Genomic DNA, 21,754 nt, shown 5'->3' on the forward strand with positions numbered 1-21,754 from the left:
AGGGGCTATATCTGCCAATGAAGAAACTGCTATCAAGTTTGTGAGTGGAAGAAATTGATTAAGAATAAAAGGATAACATCCCAAACATGTCTTCAACTGAGATGAAACTGAACGCTTTTGGAAGATATCCTTGAATGGTGTGTTAGCTGATACATTGTGTCAACTTGGCTGAATCATCTCCCGCAGCTCTCAGCGTGGGGGCCTAGCCCTGCAGGTGGGCAAGGCCCAGGAATTGAGAAAGGCAGGAAGCTGCCCTGCCTGGTTTCCTGCCACCCCACCCCGCTTCTGTGGAGAAGTCTCAGTCTTCAGAGGAGCTTGGTCTTTGCGGCCGCAAGCAACTTTGGAGGAGCTGCGTCACTGTGGAGCGCTGGTCTTCGCAGAAGGGAGAGGCTTGATGGACGCCGCAGCTGCTGCTCCTCCTCTGCTCTTCATTGTTTTCTGCCGCATGAACTGCTGTTGTTTGCCTTGGAGCCAGTGGAGTATGGACTGAACCCTCCAGTAACTGTGAGCTAAATAAACCGTTCCTTCCTTCATCTTGAGTGTAGTAAAAAGTAACTAAGACAAATGGGCATTTATGAAATCACTAATTTTTATTACAGTACAATTATTTTATTTAATTACCAAATAGCTGCTAATCTCTTACTTTATCTAATTCACAAACTTAATTTGTAAATTAGATAAAGTAAGAGATTAAAGTCAAAGCGATGTATGTAAGAAACCAGCCTACGTACTTCTATACTAAAGGTGGTTTCAGGCATCCACTTGAAGCATTGGGCCTTACTCTCCACTAACATGGAGGGCTACTGTATTTAACTGGTTATTATTTTGATGTACATTTCAGAATGAAAGAATTCTGTCATTATGTTTAGGCTGAAGCCCTCAGGTTTTGTTTTTGTAGAACTGGGGATTGAACCTAGGGGCACTTTACCACTAAGTTGTATCTCCAGCCCTTTAAAAATTGTTTTGTTTTGATACAGGGTCTCATCAAGTTATCTAGCTGGCTTCAAATTTACGATCTTCCTGCCTTAGTCTCCTGAGTAGCTGGGATTACAGGGTTTTATGTCTGGCAAGCTCTCAAGTTTAAAGTTGAAGAGTTCGTGGAAGTTGAGATGGTAAAGACATCTCTAAGGGTGTCTTTTATTTTCTGTTTTCATGGAGGGGACACATAAGTAGACAGTCTGAGGCCTACAGCTGTACCTAGCTAGCTGTACTCCTGCTGAAGGTTGTACTTAACAATTAACCATTTGACACCCCTGATCTCACCTGTAAAAGCATAATGATCTCTATGATCTGCTTAGCTTAAACGCCAGTGATTCTCACCAGTTTACTGACCTCAAAGAAAGTCTACAGATGTATCTATAGAAAATGTACAGTTCTATACATAGGTCAAACAAGTAAGCAGAGCAGTCAGGGCCAATAAGCCACAGTATAACCATTTCTAGCAATTTTTCAGTTTAGTATCTTTTGAGTGGAAGGGGAAAATTAAACGAATAAAAATAAATGAATAAATGAAGGTAGGGAAAGTAGAAGACTGAAACAGTTTTGCATCTTACATGATCCAAAGGGCAACTTTTTAAATTCAAAATTAGGACCTGATTCTAAATGTGATTTTCTGTGACAATTCTTGCATACACAAACCAGGCTATAAATTCTTTATGACTCCACTTGAAACTGCCAATCACCTCATGGGCATCAAAAATCCAGAGGTAAAAGACACAAATACTTAAGAATGTTCTAATAATGGGGCTGGGGAGATGGCTCAGTGGAATAAGCGCTTCCCTGGCAAGCAAAAGAGCCTGAGTTCAATCCCTGGTTCCGAAAAAAAAAAAAAAAAAAAAGAATATACCGGTAACGGCCAACCAGATAGCTCAGCGAATTAAAGCGCCTGCTTAGGCAGATGCAGGGACTGGGGTTCTATCCCCAGTGTGTTGTGCTGGCCCTACTCCCAGGGCATGCTAATATGGTGATTGAGACTGGGCCTGGTGCCACCCGCCTATAATCCCAGCACTTGGGAGGCTGAAAACAGGAGGATCACTACAAGTCTGATCTGTGTAGTGAAACCCTGTGGACCCTGTGCTAAATACATAAAAAAGAATATATTGATAGATATTTTATATAGAATAGATATTTTAGACAGGGTTAATGTAATCTGCCTCTTATTACTTTGAGGGGAAACAGCTACAACTATAGTTCAAAGTATCTTAATTTTAGCCTAAAAATATGCTAGCTGTATATATGCTACAGGATGAAGTTGCTTTGGCCCAAAAATATGCAACATTATAGGACTCTGGTTCCATTTCTTCCATTATGTTCCAGAAGTCCTCACTGGGCAAATGGATTCACTGGTAAGGACTATAACTTCTTGGCTACATTTTTATAGGTAACCACTCTGTAAAGCATCATCCAGTGTTATGAGATAAAGAAGTCAACAGGCAAGTATCAGAGAAATTGGCTTTAACCCCAGAAAAGAAGGGTGTAACAAAACAAACTCTAAGGATGGTAGGGAAAATGAGATCTGAGTTTTCTTTATTTGGAAGTATGATCAACAGATGGCAAATGAAGAAACTCTAATGTGAGTTGACCAACACATTAATCCAGCCCATTCAACCATTTCCTTAAGTTTCTGCTTTCAACTCACCAAAAACTGTTCAAATTACTCCTCACCATAAGGAGTATAAAACTACATTTTTGGCCTTGCTGCCTACAATTTAGCCTTTATCAACCTCTATTTTTAGCACTGTTTTAAAAGAGCCTCCTGTTACAATCAAATACACTACACTCAGAATACTAAGTGATACACCATAAATATATAAAATTTTTACTTGTCAACTAAAATATTAGAATCTTCTATGGACATTCCCACCTCTATATGGTAATTCTAATTCGAACACTACTGAAAATCCTAGAAGCATTCTGCATCTGTGAATTATATCCATTGTTATTTATCAGATAAGAATGTGGTAAGAACATTTAAAAAGTAATTTAAATGATGGCAAGAGATTTACTGTATTATTAAATTACTTTATAAAAATTAACTTTTCTAGTACATTAATGTAGTCAAAAGAGAAGCAATCTCTTTAATATGCACATCTACTCTGTATGTACTATGCTGTTCTAATGGAAGTATATGAAAAAAAGCTGGTCCACACAGGTAACTGAAAAGGGGAGAAGCATTTTAATAACCTTGGACAACTGTTCATTTTTTAAATATGCCAAAAATTGACAAGTGAATGAAACTCAAGACCTAAAGTCCAATAGACAAGCAATCTCTGAGCTACATTCCTCCTCCCAACAAATATAGGATGTTTCAAGGTTAATTACAACATTGATCCTGAAATATTTTTTTGCGGGGAGGCAGGGTCCCAGTATGTGGTCTGGGTTGGTCTTGAACTCAAACATGTAGTTCAGGCTGGCCTTGAACTCAGAACAATCCTCCTGCCTTAGCTTCCTGAGTGCTAGGATTAAATAGGTAAGCCACCACACCCAGCACTGAACCTGAAATCTTGTCAATAAACTTGCCATGCTTCATTACACTAAAGTCTACTGCACAACAATGGATTTGTATAGACTCTCTTATTCATGTATGATTTTGTAATATCATACATTAATCACTTATAAGTGTGGTGAGATACTGCCCTATTGGTGAATTTAGGAGTATTTGTGAATGTCAGCACACTTCATTATACCTGTATACATTATCTGCCTTCCCTTTCCATTACATATGTTAATATCACCACTGATCTCAGAAAAATCTTCAAGTATAACTACATACTGCTTAATGACAGGGGTATGTTCTCAGAAATGTGGTATGAGGCATTTTTGTTGCTACAACATAGAATTTACACAAAGCTAAACAGAGCCTACTATATACTTAGACAACAGAGAATAGCTCAGTGGTAGCGAACCTATGGCATGCATGCACAACAGGCTGTTTGTATCACTGAATGTTCTAAGACATTTGCCATCACTGTTATACAACTAGGCTACAAGCCTGTATAGCATGCTACTGCACTGACTATCACAGGTACCGGTAATACAATGGTAGATGTTTGTTATCTAGATATATCTGTACACAAAAACAGTACAGTAAGATTATGGTATAACATATATATATTAAAAAATGTACATCTGTATAGGGCAATTACCATGAATGCAGGTTTGCAGCAAACAAAGTTATGAGTAAGCACATGGGTGCTAAATGAATATAAACTATATACTGACACTTAGCTTATGCTAAATTTGTTAATTTTTTTCTTTAACAATAAATTAATCTTAGATGAATATAACCTTTTTTAGTTTATAAATTTAATTTTTAAAACCATTTTTACTATCATAATATTTACCTTAAAACGTGCTATACAAGTATATCAAATTTTTTATTTATATTTTATTTCTATATGCTCTTTTCTATATTTAAAATTTTTAATTTTTTTTCTATTTAAACTTTTTGGTTAAAAAACTAAGACATAGGCAACATATATTAGCCTAATCTCATAGAGCTAGAGTCATTAAACTGGGGCCGGGGAGACAGCACAATAGAATAAGCGCTTGCTTGGCAAACATATACCTGGAGTTCAATCCCTGGTTCTGCCAAAAAAAAAGAAATCTACTCCATCCTTTAGGGCCAGCCAAATACCTCAGCAGATTAAAGTGCCAGACAGGGGCCAGGTGTTCCTGCTGCACTGGCCCCACCCCCGGGGCTTGTTGAGATGGCAATTGAGACTGGGTATGGTGGCACACGCCTGTAATCCCAGATCTTGGGAGGCTGTAAATTGGTAGATCACTATGAGTCCGATCTAGTAGTGAGATCCTGAATGCCCTATAGACCCTTCCCTAAAAAAAAAAAAAAAAAAAAAATCAATATGCTGGGAAGATAGCGCAGTAGAATAAGCGCTTGCCTGGCAAGTGCAAGGTTCCCGAGTTCAATCCCCAGTTCTGCAAAAAAAAAAAAAAAAAAAAAAAAAAAAAAAAGAATCATTAAGTTCACTCTCCTTCACCTCTTGTCCTCCTAGAAGGTCTTCAGAGGCAAAACATGCATGGAGCTATCACCTCCTACAATAATAATGCCTTCCAAAACACCTCCAGAAATGCTGCCTCGGGTCTTTGTTTAAACCTTTCTTCAAACTTTTTCCGATATACCTAAGTAGAAGGGCACATCTCAAAGTAACAGTATGCAGTACAGGAAATATATAAACCTATAACATAGTTATTACATTATCAAGCTTTATGTCCTGTACCACAAACATTACTGTATGTGTTGTCCTTTTATATGACAGGAAGCCTAATAGTAGGCATGATTAAATCAGTATCACCACAAATGTGCTCCAACTTTATGATGTCACTATAGGATAGCAATTTTTCAGCACCCTTATAACCATATGGGGCTTTCATCCTATCTGTGGTCCACCATTTACCAAAATGTCACTATACAATACATGAGTGGAAAGCTCACAGATTTTTCAAAACTTTAATATTTACAGGAAAGTTTGGATTTTATCAGTAAAATTAAATACTGTCAATTTTTCTTCTTGCAATGATAAGACTCTTCATCCTTAGGAAAATTCCTGCCAGTTTGCCTAACAGTTCTGTGTGTGTGTGTTTGTGTGTGTGTGTGTGTGTGTGTACATACTAGAAATCGAATTCAGGACTTCGTGCTTGCCAGGCAGGTACCTGTGCCATTGAGAGGCACTTCATGTAAAAAGTAGCGAGTTCAACCTGCAGCTCAGTCACAGTGCTGTTGCTGAAGACAAAGAGGGCATTTGGTGCGCAGTACAACAGCCTTTATGAAAGCTTTTCATTCTCCATGAGAGTATTATAAAGATAGGCACTGGTGGAGAATCAATAAAGTTAATCATTTTTACTGCTTCATGAAGGATTTTGGGGGGAGACTGAGACAGGGTCTTATTATGTAACTCAGGCTGTTTTTGAACTCGAGTGTTCAGGCCCAGGCTGGCCTCGAACTTGAAGAGATCCTCCTGCCTCAGCATCCTGAGTACTAAGATTCTAGGCATGCATCAGGGCACCCAGATTCATGAAAGACATTCTTCAATGAATCTGTTTTTCTGTTGTTGTTCCTGCTCTGTGAGCTTGTGATTATAAACAATAAAACTAATGCCAGCAGAACAGTTTCATGTTACTGCTTTGATTCACACTAAGACATTCAGAGGTACTCACTACTACTTTTTGTGCATTCAGAGGTACCCACTACTACTTTTTGTGCTGGCAGTGAAAATTTCTTTATTTTTATTTTGAAATTTTCATGTAATATTTTAGTATTATCAAAGAGTTTGCTCTAGTGTTCTACCTGAAAAAGTCTAGGGACTTGCCAGGATCAGTGAACATGTTAAGAAAACTACTGCCCCAGCTCTGCTTCTGCTCTGTGATATATATTTGATATAATGACCATGACCACGACAATATAATACATGAGAAAGTATACAGGCTCTCGAGTCAGATAACCTATATTTAAATGCTCTTATTGTTACCCACTAAATTGTGTGAACTTGGATAAGTTATCAGATCTCTCCAAATATCAATTTCTTCATCTACTAAAGTATAATAGTAACAGTATCTAATTCAGAGTGGTTGTGATAATTCAGTGAATACACTGAAAGAACATCCAACAAAATTTAGTACAGAATAAGTATACAAATACATTAATATGCTGCTACTACTATTAATTACTGTCCCTAAAATGTGCATACTTTCCAAAAAAAAATGTAAGAACTGATACTGTGCTTTTTACAAAAAGCTGTAAAACAGATGAATGTCCATTTTGTATCTGTGTATTCAAAATGGTCAGGATAGATATATAGTTACATTCTCTTAATGAATAGAGGGATTTGTTCTAATGGTGCTTGTAAATAGGATATCAAGTCCACATCTTGTACAGCAATTAACCCCTAGGAAGAATGTATGCAATGTGTTAATTATTGAAACTGTCCTACCAAAAAAAAAAAAATGATAATTAAAAAAACACAAAAAAAACAAGGCAAAAAAAAAAAAAGCTGTAAAAATAATGTTTCAAACACTATTATGTAAGGGGAAGGGGAATATCTCCTAATTATCCAGTTAGAAAACCTTTGAATTAAGGAAAGACTGGATAACCTGTTGTATCTCCTACAAAGTATAATTATGTCAAACTAGGACTGAGAAAGAAATCACATTAGGTACAAGAATGGAAAAAATGCATCATTACCTAAGTTAACATGTTAGGTCTACATTGTTAAAAGTATATTTTCTAACACCTTTTAATCAATCAACTAACTACTTAGAGATGCTTAATTTTATCTTTATAAGCTCTTCCAACCCCAAGCTCCATTAAAAAGCACTTACTAAACATGTATTCTGTTCCAGTAAATGAGGTGCAGTGGCACAATCAGTTGCACACAATACTTATATGTCTACTAGTATAGATGATTAAAAAGAGGCTAAGAATTATTTCTTACCCTCCAGGAAAATATAAGCCAACAGATAGTTAAAATACACACACAAATATAAATCTATCTGAAGATGATTTCCTAAAGCTAGTCTACTTCAAATTCTTTAGTTATTTATGCCTTGCTGCCATTAGTGGAAAATAAAAATCAAACACACAGAAACCAGGTATCTCTATTCTCTGCAGTCTGCAGGCTGGAAGGCAGCCTTCCAACTGCTATCTGGTTGGCTAATGCACAGTCTGGAACCAACTGACTGTCAAACAAACTCATCTTAAGAGCAGAAGAAGCTTCTAGCCTAAGACTAAAATCTACTTCTAAATATAAAAATTCCAGACTTCAATGTTTAGTTCTCATCTTAGTATGAGAAGTCACTTCCTTGTTTTCCTTCATCAATAAGGTAAGACAATCCAATGTGAACATGATCTGCACTAAAATGGAGCAGGTGATGTTAAAAGATCTCAGAAGACAAAACAGTACTTACCTTGAACTATTTGAACAGATAATTTCTAAAGCATTTCTAATTTATTATCACAAAAACTCTATAATCAGTGCAACAAGCTTCATTTGACAGAAAAGGAAACTTAAAGAGATAAAATGCTTTACTCAAGATGTAATTATTACAGTCAGGATGACAGTCTGTTTTCCTTCCCACTATAAATCCTGTACTTTCTATCTTCATTATTCCTGTGAATTCATTTCCTCTTCTACACACTCACTGCAACCAGCAAGGGCAGAACCACACTAGACACTCAAGGTACAGGACCCTTTCCCCAAGCTCCCTGCCCTTCATCTCATCTTCTGGATGTGGCAACATAATCTTCGCAAAAAACATTTCGCTCATTTCATTTTCTTGCCCCTAACTTTTGCTAAGTCCCTGTTTCTCAGCCTGGTATTCAAGCACTCTTCCTAGTTTGCACTCAGCTAACCTTTCCCTCACTTTTTTTCCCACTAGTCTTTCCCAAGTAGCGAAAACTGCAACCAAATGGAAACCCCATGTTTTTATCCTTTTCTTTAGGTCATAATTTTGTCAGGGAGAGAAAAGTAAGTAAAAGCAGCACTTTTCTAAAAGTTCTACAAATGTGGCCAGCTCAGAATTCCACCAGAGCCCAAATTAAAAATTTATAAATTATCTAGCAGTGGCTGGAGTAGAGAAGACTTTCCAGCAGACAGAACACCTGAGCGAAGTGCGACAAGATGTTTAGGGGTCAGAGAGACAGCCAACACTCAAGCAAACAGTGCCATTTTCTCTGAGCTGGAAAGGGTCTCTTGAGTGGAAGACAGGGGCTTGGAACTCCCCACCAATAAAAACTGATACAATGGGAAGGACTATTCTATCAAACACAACAAAATACTGTTTTGTGGGAGCCATTTTTTTTGGGGGGGGGAATATATATAGCAAATCTTTATATTGTAAAAATAACACATTTTAATCAAGGGAAATTTGAAAAACTTAGATAAATTAGATAAAAGAAAACAAAACATCCATATGGCGTTGTCATTTAATCTCCTAGCATTTTGGTATATTGCTTTCAATCTTTTTTTCCTGGTTATAGTAAAGTGTTATAAATACTATGTTATTCTTGATCCTAATATATTTTCATGTAACATTAAATAGCCTTGTCATTTGTAATATAGAATCATTTGATATTTAAATATATTAACAGAATCTGAGCTTGTATTTTTATTTTTTCATAAATTTATTAACTTAGGGGCCGGGAGATGGCTCAGTGGAATAAGCGCTTCCCTGGCAAGTGCAAGGACCTGAGTTCAATCCCTGGTTCCGCAAAAAAAAAAATAATAATAATAATAATAAATTTATTAACTTATAAGGTGTAACTTTGCTTAGTAAACTACTCTATAAAGCAGAAAACTAGGTGAAATATAACATAAACATACACCTTTGAACCTGCTATCATAGGTAAGGTATTGAACATTTCCATTATCGTCAAGGTTTTACAATGTCTTGTAACAATCATCCTTCCCCAAGCAACCACTGATCTATTTTATACCAGTATGTAAATTTTCTGGAATTCCATATGAAAACAATCCTAAAATACATGCATGCTCTTCTGTCTTTCTTTTTTCATGCAGTGGAAGGCATTTGAGCCTCATCTATATTGGTGCATCTACCAGTAGATTTTCCCCCATTTATCATGGTGTGGTATGCTGTTGTATGACATGTAATTTTTTCCATAAAATGTGTAGGGAAGAATGAACCCACTCTGTGATTCAGATACAAAACACTTCTTATGTATTAGTGCCCATTAAATCTGATGCATCAGGTTCATAGTAACTCTGAATCAAGTTAAGGCTTGCACACAAAATTACATGTTTTTGTATGTCATACAATTGAAACAACTCGCAAATAATAGCAATCTCTAATGTTGCATTCATTTAAATATAAAAAAATTCCAAGGTCTCTTCTAGGTATTTGCAACACACCAGCAAACCAGAATATTTTCCTTATTGAGACTGTATTGTAACAGAAGATAAATTTTGTTTGTCATATATAATTTTTTATCTTTGATTGTAAATTTATTAATGATGATTAATACTTATAACTCCTTTAAAAAGCAGAATAGTTAATATCACTACCTACTATGTGAGTATTCTTCATAAATTAATTATTGACATTAAGCTTATTCCAAATATCTCAAGTATATTAATGCCACTGATTAATACAGTTTTGGCAATATATCTCTATTTCTTTTTTTTTTCCATAATTTTATTGAGAAACAAATAGCAATGAGACAGTTTCAAACCAAACTGATAGGACAGTTTCAATAATTAACACACTGCATACATTCTTCCCAGTGCTTATTTGCTGTACAAGACGCGGACATGATATCACATTTACAAACACTATTAGAACAAATCCCTCTATTCATTAAGAGGATGCAACTATATATCTATCCTAACCAAAATGGACATTCATCTGTATCCCCTTTTTTTGTTAAGTTCCGTTATTTGAATATTATAGGTATATTAACTCAGCAAAATAGTCAAAAAGAGTCCAGTAGTCCATAATAGTATCGGGTCTTCCGCTTGACTGGCAATGTCAGAAAATGTTGACCTGAGTCCCCTACAGCTCAACATAACAGCATGGCTTTTGTGGGAGCAATTTTTAAAGTGAAAGATATTTTTAATAGTTTTAAATAACAATGCTTCCTATCTACTGTGTGTGTGTGTGTGTGAGAGAGAGAGAGAGAGAGAGAGAGAGAGAGAGAGAGAGAGACACTGAGAGAGAGAGACAGAGAGACAGACAGAGAGACCGACCGACCGACCGACAAACACTAATTGAGCCCAGGGTTTTGACACTGAGCTATATCATCAGTCCATTTTTAGCTTTCATTTTGAGACAGGGTCTGCTAAGTCACTTGGTTGCCCAGACTGGGCTAAAAGTTGTGATCCTCCTGCCTCAGTTTTCTAGAGTTCTGGGGGTATAAAGGTATGTACCACTATATCCACTGTACCTACCTCTTGAATTTAATTTGCTATATAAATTGCTAGACCATTTTATGAGGAATATTAAGTTGATAGTAAAAATTTTATACAACAATGCGTTATCAAATCTAGATTTATGATGTACTGCTCTACTGCTCAGTTTCTACCTCTGTATAAAACATCCCCATAACTGCATGTGCACACACAATTTCTCTTTCAGAAGGAAAATGGCCTAACAGCAGTAAGAATTCTTCCTTACATTTAAAATGTATTCTTAAAAAAGTAACAGTATCTTCCAGCAGAACTTGCAAATACCTTGTTTTATTGTTAAAAACTTGCTAAATTTATTAACTTGAGCTATTTCTTTTCATACGTACAACTTAAAGTGAAAGGGAAAAGCTGTACAAGAGAAGTTGTTCTTTTTAAAAACTTTGTTCTTCTGAAACTGCCTAGCTCAGTAACTGTTTCACAGCTATGTAATTTCTTTCTCTTTCTTTCTTTCTTTCTTTCTTTTCTTTACTTTTTTTTTTCCGGTACCAGGGATTGAACTCAGGACTCTGTGCTTGCCAGGCAGGCGCTTATTCTACTGAGCTATCTCCCCAGCCTCTGTAATTACTTTTTTGACCCCTATAACCACAAAAGTAGAACCAAACACACAAAATGCCTGATTGTAATGTTGTACCAAGCTTCATAAACTGATACTCATTAATCTACCCTTTTAACCAATGATCTTACCCTGCTAGTGATCAGAAGAACTGCCAGGCTGTTCTGCCTTGCCTTTGTACCTCTTGCTTATACATCATATAAAAGCCCCAGATCACCAGAGATTGGGGCCTGGTATTTTGGGAGTGATCCCAATCAGTGTCCATTGACATAAATAAATCTGCTTCCAAATCCTGGATGTCATTTCAGTGTTTATCCTTGCTCATGCAAAAGGATTTTCCACATTGTTCTCAGCTATTTTTTATCATTAAAAGATTTACATAATCTATATATCTGAATTTTATTATTATTATAATATGTCTTTAGGAACTAAAATTAGTGTAGACAAAATTCTATAATAAACAGGTTCTGAAATGATGAGAGACCTAAGTTTTAGTTGTATATGTCTGTTTAACGAACATAGCCTGTCTTTCATTGCTGTCATTAGGATTATACAATCTCGGGATCTGAAACAACCACAAATGGTGGTAAGAACAGAAAAAGAAAAATGGGTAGCACTGAGGACAGCTCCTGTGAGAAATTGTAAAATGCCACAGAATGATTCAGGGAAAAGAATTCTGCCTATGATGGTGTGTTCAGATCAGTAAATCTTTCTCTGAAAACAAAAACATGGATAACAAAAAACTTGGACACAGTTGTCAAAAACTGCATTCATGTCTCTGCAAATCAGTTAAAAGTCAAAAGACAGGCATTTCTTGAAAAATTTGAGAACTCAGCGTAAAACCAGCAGGACTCTGCAAATGTAATGGTGGATCATGAAAACTAGCAGTTTTTGCTGTTAGGGTTAAGGGTTAAGGGTTAGGGTTAGGGGTTGGGGTTAGGGTTAGGGTTAGGGTTCAGATCTGACTTCAGATGGACGGAAGGGTGTAGAGTATCAAAAGGGCAAGAAAAACAAAGCTGTCAACTAATAGAGGCAAACTTGGTGAAAATCTAATAGGGAGAGCATAGTTCTCATTCAGGTTATGGTCTGATTGGGGTGAATGGTGGACCAACCAGAAATCTAGTTGAGAGATCTCAGGAAACAGAATCACAGCAGAGATAGGAATGCTCACCTCACATCCCTGGGTGGGGTGAGACTATACAGGTGAGAAGAGACATGAAACATCTCAACAAAGAGCAAGCCTCAGGCAGACTTGGGAAAGGCTGAACTTCTAATGTACTTCCCAATATAGCTTCTGGAATGACAGACAGAGAAAGCTCTACAAGCTCCAGATGCATGAGTACGACCTCCATTCTCTAGGCTGTAAGCTATGGAGACACAGGAGTGACTTTTAGCAGGATAAAAGGAAAAAATAGGCAACCCACTCAGGTCTCCTTCTATCCCTCTCTTGGAGAGAAGCTTGCTTTCTCCCAATAAATATATTCTGCTCTTAAGAAAAAAGAAAACAAAACACTATGCAGAAACATCAGTGGCTTTACACTATGCAGTTGTCAGACTCTATAATTCAAGCGGGCAAATTGCTTCAAACATACACCCTCTCAGAAAAATAAAAATCCACAGTCACTACGATTTTTTAACTGTTCAGTTTTCACTAAAAACATGGCAATGCGAATTGTAAGGACCATGTGATCCAGACTCAAGAAAAGCAGCAATAACCAGAAGTAACTGATCTGGGCTTAGAAAATGATGTCAGGTGCAGGGGAGATAGCTCAGTGGAATAAGTGCTCACTTGGCAAGCGCAAGGTTCAGAGTTCGATCCCTAGTACCATCAAAAAAGAAAAAAAAAGAAAAAGAAAATGATATTAAAGTAGCAAACAAATATTTCAAAGAATTGGGCTGAGTGTGGTGGTGTACACCTATAACCACATCACGTGATAGGCTGAGGGAGGGGATCATTGTGCGTTTAAGGCCAGCCTAGGTATAGTAAGTTCAAGGCCAGTATAAACTACACAGGGAAACCTTGACTCAAAAACCAAGAGTTAAAGGAAACAGCATGACAAAACAGAAAAATACAAATTACAAATAAAAATTACAGTTAAAAGTTCAATAATTGAAATAAATTCTATAGATGAATTTAACAGGAGGTTAAGAAGTAGAACAAAGAATGCATGAACTACAAAAAAAAGGAAAAGTATCCTAAAGAACAAAGAGAAAAAAATGACTAAAGTAAATGAAAAGAACTTTACATTCTGTTTAGATTCAGAAAACTTCTGACTAAAATGGAAAGTAAAAATGTCTATAGGACAACACCAAGTATATGAAATGGGAGGCCTAGGAACAGAGAAGAAAAAGAATAAGCACTTGAAGAAATCACGGTCAAAGTTCACTTATTTATGACAAAAATCAATCAACCAACCCAAAACTCTCAAAAGACTCCAGAAAATAAACACAAAGAAATCCATCAGGGCTGGCCAAATAGCTTAGCGGATTAGGGCCAGGGGTTCAATCCCCAGGCTTGCCATGCTGGTCCCACTCCTGGGATAAGCTGAGACAGCAATTGAAACTGGGTGTGATGGCATGTGTCTCTAATCCCAGCTCTTGGGAGGCTGTAAACAGGAGGATCACTAGGAGTCTGATCTAGTAGCGAGACCCTGAATACCCTGTAGGCCTTTCCCTAAAAAATACAAAAGAAGGAAGAAAGAAAGAAAGAAAAAAAAAAAAAAAGAAAGAAATCCATCACCTATTACATTTGGGAAGTGGAAGAGAAAGAGAACCAAGAACTCCACAGCTAACAAAACTAGCCTTAAAAAGTAAACACACACAGAAGAGACATTCCCAGATCAACACAAACACAATTTGTTTCAAGCAGACATTCCCAGATTAACACAAACACAATTTGTTTCAAGCAGACTTATCCAACAGAAAATACTAAAAAGGAATCCCAGAGGCTGAAAGGAAATGATACTGGATATTAATTTGGTTTACAGGATGATATGATGATCTCCAGAAATGGTAAATTATTTTCCAAATATCCAGAGAATTTGAAAACTCAATTATAAAACAACTTGATTAAAAAATGGCTGAAGACTAAACAAACCACTCTTACTGAGAAAGATCTACAGGTGGCACAGAAGCATATACAAGTTATTCCACCCTGTGTCTCAAGAAAATGAAAGTTTAAGCAACAACAAAGTTACAATACTATTGTCAAAATCCAATACATAGACATCCTGAACACTCTCAAGGATGTGGAATAACAGGAACTCTCATTAAACTGTGCACATGAATGCTTATAGCATCTTTATTTGTAACTGTCCAAACTTGGAAGCAACCAAGATACCCTCTCATAGGTGAATGGATAAATACAGACCACCCAATACTATTAGGCAACAGAAAGAAATTAACTGTTACACCTTAAAAAAATACAAATCTTAAATTCGTATTACTAAGTGAAAAAAGCCAATCCAAAAGGGCTACCTATTGTAGAATTCCAACTCAACTAACACTATGGAGAAGGCAAAGATAGGCTGAGAGTAAAATGATCAGTTCTAGCCAACAGTTGGGGAGGGAAGAGATGAAGAAACAAAATCTGGAATTTTTAGGACAGTGAAACTACTGTGTATGATGATAAATGATGACAAATTTTTTTTTCATAGAATAAATAACACAAAGAATGAACGCTAATAAAAAGTACAGATTTGGGTGATGCTTTGTGAATACGGTTTTGTTTGTTTGTTTTTTAAGTAAAGGGTCTACAGGTTCTCACTATGTAGACCAGACTTGGAGTGATTCTCCTGTTTACAGCCTCCCAAGAGCTGAGATTATAGGTGCGCACCACCACGCCCACTCTATTTGGCCAACCCAACACAAGTTCATCAATTTTAACACTGTACCACTGTAATGTGGAAGGCTGACGGGGAGGAGGTCACGCATGTATAGGAACATGTCCATAACTGTTCAATTGTGATGTGAGACTAAACTGCCCTTAAAAAAATAAAAGTCTTGGGCCAGGGAGATAGCTCAGTGGAAATAAGTGCTTCCCTGGCAAGCGCAAGGGCCGGAGTTCGATCCCCGATTCTGCAAAATGAATAAATAAATAAAAGTCTTTACATGAAATGTGTAAGATTGTTTAAAGTGATAATTAAATCAGTAAGTTTCTACTCTATCCAGGTACAGAGACACAGGTATCCAGGTACACACAACAGTACAAAGGAGTGTGGGGAGTGGAAGTATTCGGGAGCAAAGCTGTTGTATTTTACCTGAATAAATTCATCCATAAATTGTGGTAAGTCAAAGACATATGTAATCCTTTGATAAAGGACTAAGAAATATAGGGGTACTTTCATACTTGTCATTAATTAGTTCTAGAAGGTACAACTAGCATCAAAAACAACAACTTCCCAAAAAATTGTTTTGGCTTAAAAGGGGTAAGTCACAACACAATGAAAAGGGCACAGACAAGTTGTACCTTGCATGTAGTGTGACAAAAAATGATGAGTAGTGTGGCATGTACATGTTGAAAGGTGTCAAGTACCAAATTTGATGAGTTTCAAAGCACATCAGTCCTAAGGTATGACTGCACTAAAATAGTAAATTAAATAAATTTATCAGAAACCAGTAAAGGTGAACACAGGAACAACAACAACAACAACAAAAAAAAAAATCGTAAGACAGTAAAATGGCAGACATAAATCTATGCATAAAAGTAACACATTTCTGTTAACAGGTGTGGGGCTGGGGGTACATACTGCCATGAGGTACTTTTAAAAATATCTTGAAATGAAAGCAAAAACACTATGTATCACCTGTTAATAGAACCTGCTGTAGAAAAACTTAAAGCTTTTAACACAGAAAGGAAAAAAAATCACTGAAGCCAGGAAAAATCAAATCATACTCCAAGCAAGCAGAAGGCAGAAAAGTAACCTTAGTTAAAGTGACAGAGAAAAAAAAAGACATAAGCTATTAAAATTACGAGTGAAAGACAGGATGGTACCATAAACCCTTACTGATAACTTTACACAAACAAAACTGTAAATTTAGATGAAACAGATTCCTAGAAAGTTACAAATTACCAAGTGTATAGCTTATCTGCCTGACAAGTGCAAGATCCTGAGTTTAATTCTTGGTACACCGCCACCCCCAAAAGAAAGTTACAAATCACCAAAACTAATGAGAACAGAAATAAGAAAAAAATAAATAAATAAACAACTAACAGGCCAAGCAAGCATAGTGGCGCATACCTATAATCCCAGCATTAGGAAGGCCGAAGCAGGAGGGAGGATTGCTATAAATTCCAAGCCAACCTGAAACTTGAGTTCAAGGCCAGCCTGGACTACATAGCAAGACCGTGTCTTAAAAATAAAAAAAGAAGAAAAAAAGAAAGACCACTGACTAAAGCAGAAATAGATTTTAATCATTAATATACCTTGAAAAAAATATCTATTTCATCTTTTTCATTCCTCTGGCTGAAATAGCTATTTTTGTGGGTCTCTGAGTTAATGATCATTTGAAAGTTATTTGGCAATGCAGCCCAAAGATCAACTGGAAAATTCATGATTCTAGAACAAATGGTATGGAAAGGCTCACTTGTTACCTGTCATTGGCTTCTTCAAACTACCTATTACATTCCATTATTTATGAAGTATAAAAAAATCATGTGTGTGTATATAACTAATTGACATTGAAAAAATAAGTTATTTCAAGGAAAGGAGGCATTTCTTGGTTCAATCTAATAATACTGCCTGGTCTGGTGGTGCACACCAGACTGCAGACATAATGCAATCCCACCACTATGGGAAGCTGAGCAAGGAGGACTATAAGTTTGGGCCTCACCTGAGCAATTTAGCAACCTAACCAGACCCAATCTCAAATTTAAAAAGAGCTAGGGATATAGTTCAGTGTAAAGGCCCCAAATCTCTAGTATCCACCCCCCCATATTTGTACGTTTAATCTATCTTTATGTAACAGAAGCTTACACTATAAGGCTAAATCTTTATTTGGAAGTAAATCTTATTAAGTGGCTTAAAGTCTGAATAAAGTTCTTCTTCTGGTAAGCTGATACTAGAAAAAAAAATCTAAAAGCTATAGAGATAGTTTATTTGATAGTGCATTTTTACCTTAGAATGAAATCCCACAGAAAAACAATTTTCTGAGTGCTGATACATGCATGTGATACATACTTATGGCTAATTTGAGACGTTTCTTTTTATGTTAGCAAGTAGAAAGGGCTGAGGTCAGAGGTGGGCTGGGGCAAGGGATTACAAAATCCCACATAGAGCTCAAGTTTTATCCTACCTATGTTAGAATAATATTAGAATTAAGTAGGAAAACAGCACAATTTGGATTGAAAGGTAAAAATCATCTTGGCTGCCATGTGGAGAACAGCTACATTAGGCGGCAGTAACACAGGGGGTTAAAAGTTATGGGACTCTGACTACACTGGTGAGAACAAGGATAAACACCTTGCTTCCATCAAACTTAGATCTTCTAACAGCCTCTGGAGGTAGGTACTATTACTTTCTTTTCACAACAGTAGGTGTTACTACCTTCACATATCTTCTCAAGTCGGAGGGAGTTGAAATTACTGCCTATATTGGGACATAAGCCCTACTAATCAGGCAAAAGAACACTGGCTCTTTCATCTGTAGTAGTAAGAACAGATGAAGCTGACATAAAAAGTTATGCAGTTAAGAGGTGCCATGACTTGTTAATGGATCAGAGGTACAGAGAAAAGAAACAGAAGCATGACTCCTAGGTTTTCCTTGAGCAAGTAAGTGAATTCCATAGTCTAGTTATATAAAGACAAAATAGAAAGTAGGAAACAGGGTCCCAGGACACTGCCACATTGAAAAGCTGAACAGAGGAGGACAATGCACACCTTGCTGAGGACAATATAGGAGAGAGCACAAAAGTCAAGACACCAAGTTTTTGAGGGTTTTTTGTTGTTTTTTGTAATGTACTTAGTACAGAGTCTAAAGGGTCTCACTACATAGACTGGACTCGTAGTGATCCTCCTATTTTCAGCCTTCCATGCACTGGGATTTTCAGGCACATGCCACCACACCCAGTCTCAATCACTGTCTCAGCGTACCCCGGGGGTAAGGCTGGCATGGCATGTGGGGCATCAAACCCCCATCACTACACCTGTCTAAGCAGGCGCTTTGGTTCACTGCGCTATCTGGTCAGCCCCAGTAACTAAGTATTTTAAGGAAGAGAAAGCAACATGGAAAATGCTGTCAAGAGACTGTTTAAATGAGAACAGAAGTGTGACCATGGGATTTGGCAGAGTAGATACTTTGGTGAAGCTGGGAAGAGTGGCATCCCCTACATTAACTTTACCACTGTACTTACCTTGTCATTTTCTGCCTCATTTCTAGGCCAACAGTTCCTGGGCAGTAACTGTTTTACTTCAAACTCCCTACCTTCTAACCACAGTGTTTGCAGTAGAAATGAAATTACACACAGGCTAAGGAACAGGATGGAAATGCTAAAGTAGCTCATAGGATGTTCTGGTCTTATGACTGAGGTGGCGATCTCAGTGTGAATGACACGCACTCCTCTACCTTCCATCTCCTAACTCACGCACCGGGAGAGATCCATTCTGCGTGCTGGGCGAGTTGCTGCTCTGCTCCCCATGGGCTTGCGTACTTCCATAGAGTGTCAGGTTATGCTCACTGGTCTGGCCGGCATAGTCCTGAGTGTGTGGCACTCCATATTCCGCAGGAATTCCATTCTGTGGAGGTGGTGGGAATGGGATGGTAGTAAAAGGCTGAACCATTGCTTCAGGACTTGTTGTTGGCTCCTGGTTACCCTAGAATAAATGGGGGATACAAGAGAAGAACCGCTTTATTTAAATCAATTGTCATGTAATTTCTTTACGGGAAAAATCTTTTGAACAAGTGAACTACATACCTGATGAAAAAACAAAACCAACAACCAAACAAGACCTTCTCAACTTCTATTCCAAATGTATAAAATTTCACTAAAAAGAAAAAAACCTAAATGTAAGACTTAAATTATAAAACTTCTAAAAACAAATAGGAAAATCTTCTTGCAAATGGCAAAGAATTTTTAGGATATAAAAAAAGAGCCATTAAAAATCGAGATACTGAACTGATATAATTTAAAAACTTGCTTTTGAAACAAGAAGGATAAAAGATAAGACAAAGACTAGGAAATAAAATTCACAATATGTAACTCTTATAAAGGACATGTATTCAGAATTTATAAAATACTGTTATAGATCATAATAAAAAATAAATTTTAAAAAATGGTGCAAAAACAGGGAATAATGTCACAGGTTTATAATCCCAGCATTTGAGAGGCTGAGGCAGGAAGATTGCTCTAGGTTTCAGTCCAGTCTGGACTACAGCGTTCATTCAAGGCTGTCCCGATCTACATCGTAAGACTGTCTCAAAAGAAGGGGGAGGTTGGCTAAAGCGTTCTACAAGATATACAAATGGGCAGAATATACATGAATGGGTGGGCTCACCAGCAGTTATAAGGGACATGAAACTAAAATCAAAATGAGATATCATTTTACAACTACTAGAATATCTAAAATATAAAACTGAAACCACCAAAAGTTGAGATACACAGAACTTTCATATATTGCTTTGTGGCCATGTAAAATGCATTGTCTACCTTCCAGAAATTTTCTTCCACTTTATTTTTGTAAGTTTTTCTTTCAGAACTGGGGATTCAACTCAGGCCCTTGTGCTTGCCAGGCCAGCACTTATTCTACTGAGCCATCTCCCTGGCCCCCTACTTTTGTAAGTTAAAACATTCCTTGTATTTACCTTAAAGAAATAAAACCATGTCTCCACTAACATCTGTGTAGGAATGTTCATGGAAGCCTCATTCGTAATAGGCTCAATTGAAAATAATTATATATCAATAGGAGAATGAGTAGACAAACTGTGGTGTATTGGGAAAATAGAATGATACTCAGAACTTGAAAAATGTTGTGCTGAATGAAGAAGTTAGCTACAACATAATTCCATTCATAACTATCAGAATAGGAATAATCAATCTATGAAACAAAAGAAATGAGAACATACTTGCTTCTATTTAGGAGTGGAAAAACAATGACTGAATTTTGGTATATTGAAACATTCTAGGATGATGCAATTGTTACAAGTTTATTATGGGTGATGGTAACACAAATTTATCAAATTGTTAAAACTCATTAGAATATCTACAAATGTTATTAAGTAAACCAAACAAAATTGGGACAATAAACATCATAATAAACTATTTAGTATTAATGTCACTGTTAAAAGCCAAATGACACTACCCATCACTATTATTTTACATATAATACAAATGAATGAAAACAAAAATCACAGACCAATTATCCTTACAAATACAATGATAGGCGCTGAGGAGATACCTTGGAGTTCTAAGTGCCTGCCTGGTAAGTGCAAGGACTCAGGTTCAATCCCTGGTACCACATGGCATGCCAGCCCCGGAACCCCAGGCATGCTGTGCTGGCCCTGAAACCCGGCATGGTGGTGCGCGCCTGTAATGCCAGGGCTGGGGAGGCTGAGACAGGAGAATCACTACAAGTCCAAATTGTACACTAAGATTTTGTACCAAATTAATCAATAAAAGATCTTTAAAAAACATGATTATATACTCAGAAAATACAAATCAATAAATAACACAGCAGTCCTAATAATAAAAACAAGATTTACTATAACTATTTTTTAAATTAGCAATAACCAGTGATTCAAAAACAGTCACTGTTAATATATAAAATTGCACCAAGGATAGCAATGTGTAATCCTATGGCCATGCTTGGAATGCCTGTCATTCTGGTCTTCTAAATGTGTACTGCTTCTAATGTCATAGCAATTACTGCTATACTCTCTCTCAAGTAAATGTTTATTAAAAAAAAAAAGGTAACAAAAGAAAACAAGAGACAAGAAAAAATGTCATAGGACTGTCCTGCTACAATGTTGCATATGGTTAGATTTCCAAATTTCTGTGTAAAAATGTATAATTGTTTATTTTTCTTTCACATTTGACAGTGATTTAAAGTTTAGCATATCAATGATTGTTGTAAAATACTTGTTCCATGTTATGTCTAAGGCGTCTGATATTCAGACATATAGTGATGTTAAGCTCAACTGCCTATGTTATAGGGTAATAATATCATTAAGCTTTTCTTCTGGAGGGCTAACAATTTAAGTTTGCAGACTAAAAAACTAGAGAAAAAGAAGGGCTACAAGGATAGTCAACATTTTGGCCCTAGCCCTTCAAGGTC

The 21,754-nt window shown here is 36.7% G+C and overlaps 1 protein-coding gene across 18 annotated transcripts in view; it reads right to left on the minus strand.

Moving 5' to 3' along the window:
- The window catches only part of Rbfox2 (RNA binding fox-1 homolog 2), a 305,574-nt gene that overhangs the window by 48,463 nt on the left and 235,357 nt on the right, over nt 1-21,754 (minus strand). For 16 of the 18 annotated variants that reach the window (XM_004634570.2, XM_004634567.2, XM_023719032.1 and 13 more), the window contains exon 3: nt 19,073-19,297. In XM_004634570.2, coding sequence (XP_004634627.1) covers nt 19,073-19,297 — 225 coding nt within the window. Of the gene's footprint in view, nt 1-19,072; nt 19,298-19,398; nt 19,469-21,754 lie in introns of all 18 variants that reach the window. The other 2 variants (XM_023719034.1, XM_023719035.1) reach the window with 1 other exon arrangement.

This window comes from Octodon degus, unplaced genomic scaffold (assembly GCF_000260255.1).
Source record: "Octodon degus isolate 3935 unplaced genomic scaffold, OctDeg1.0 scaffold00064, whole genome shotgun sequence".
NCBI lineage: Eukaryota > Metazoa > Chordata > Mammalia > Rodentia > Octodontidae > Octodon > Octodon degus.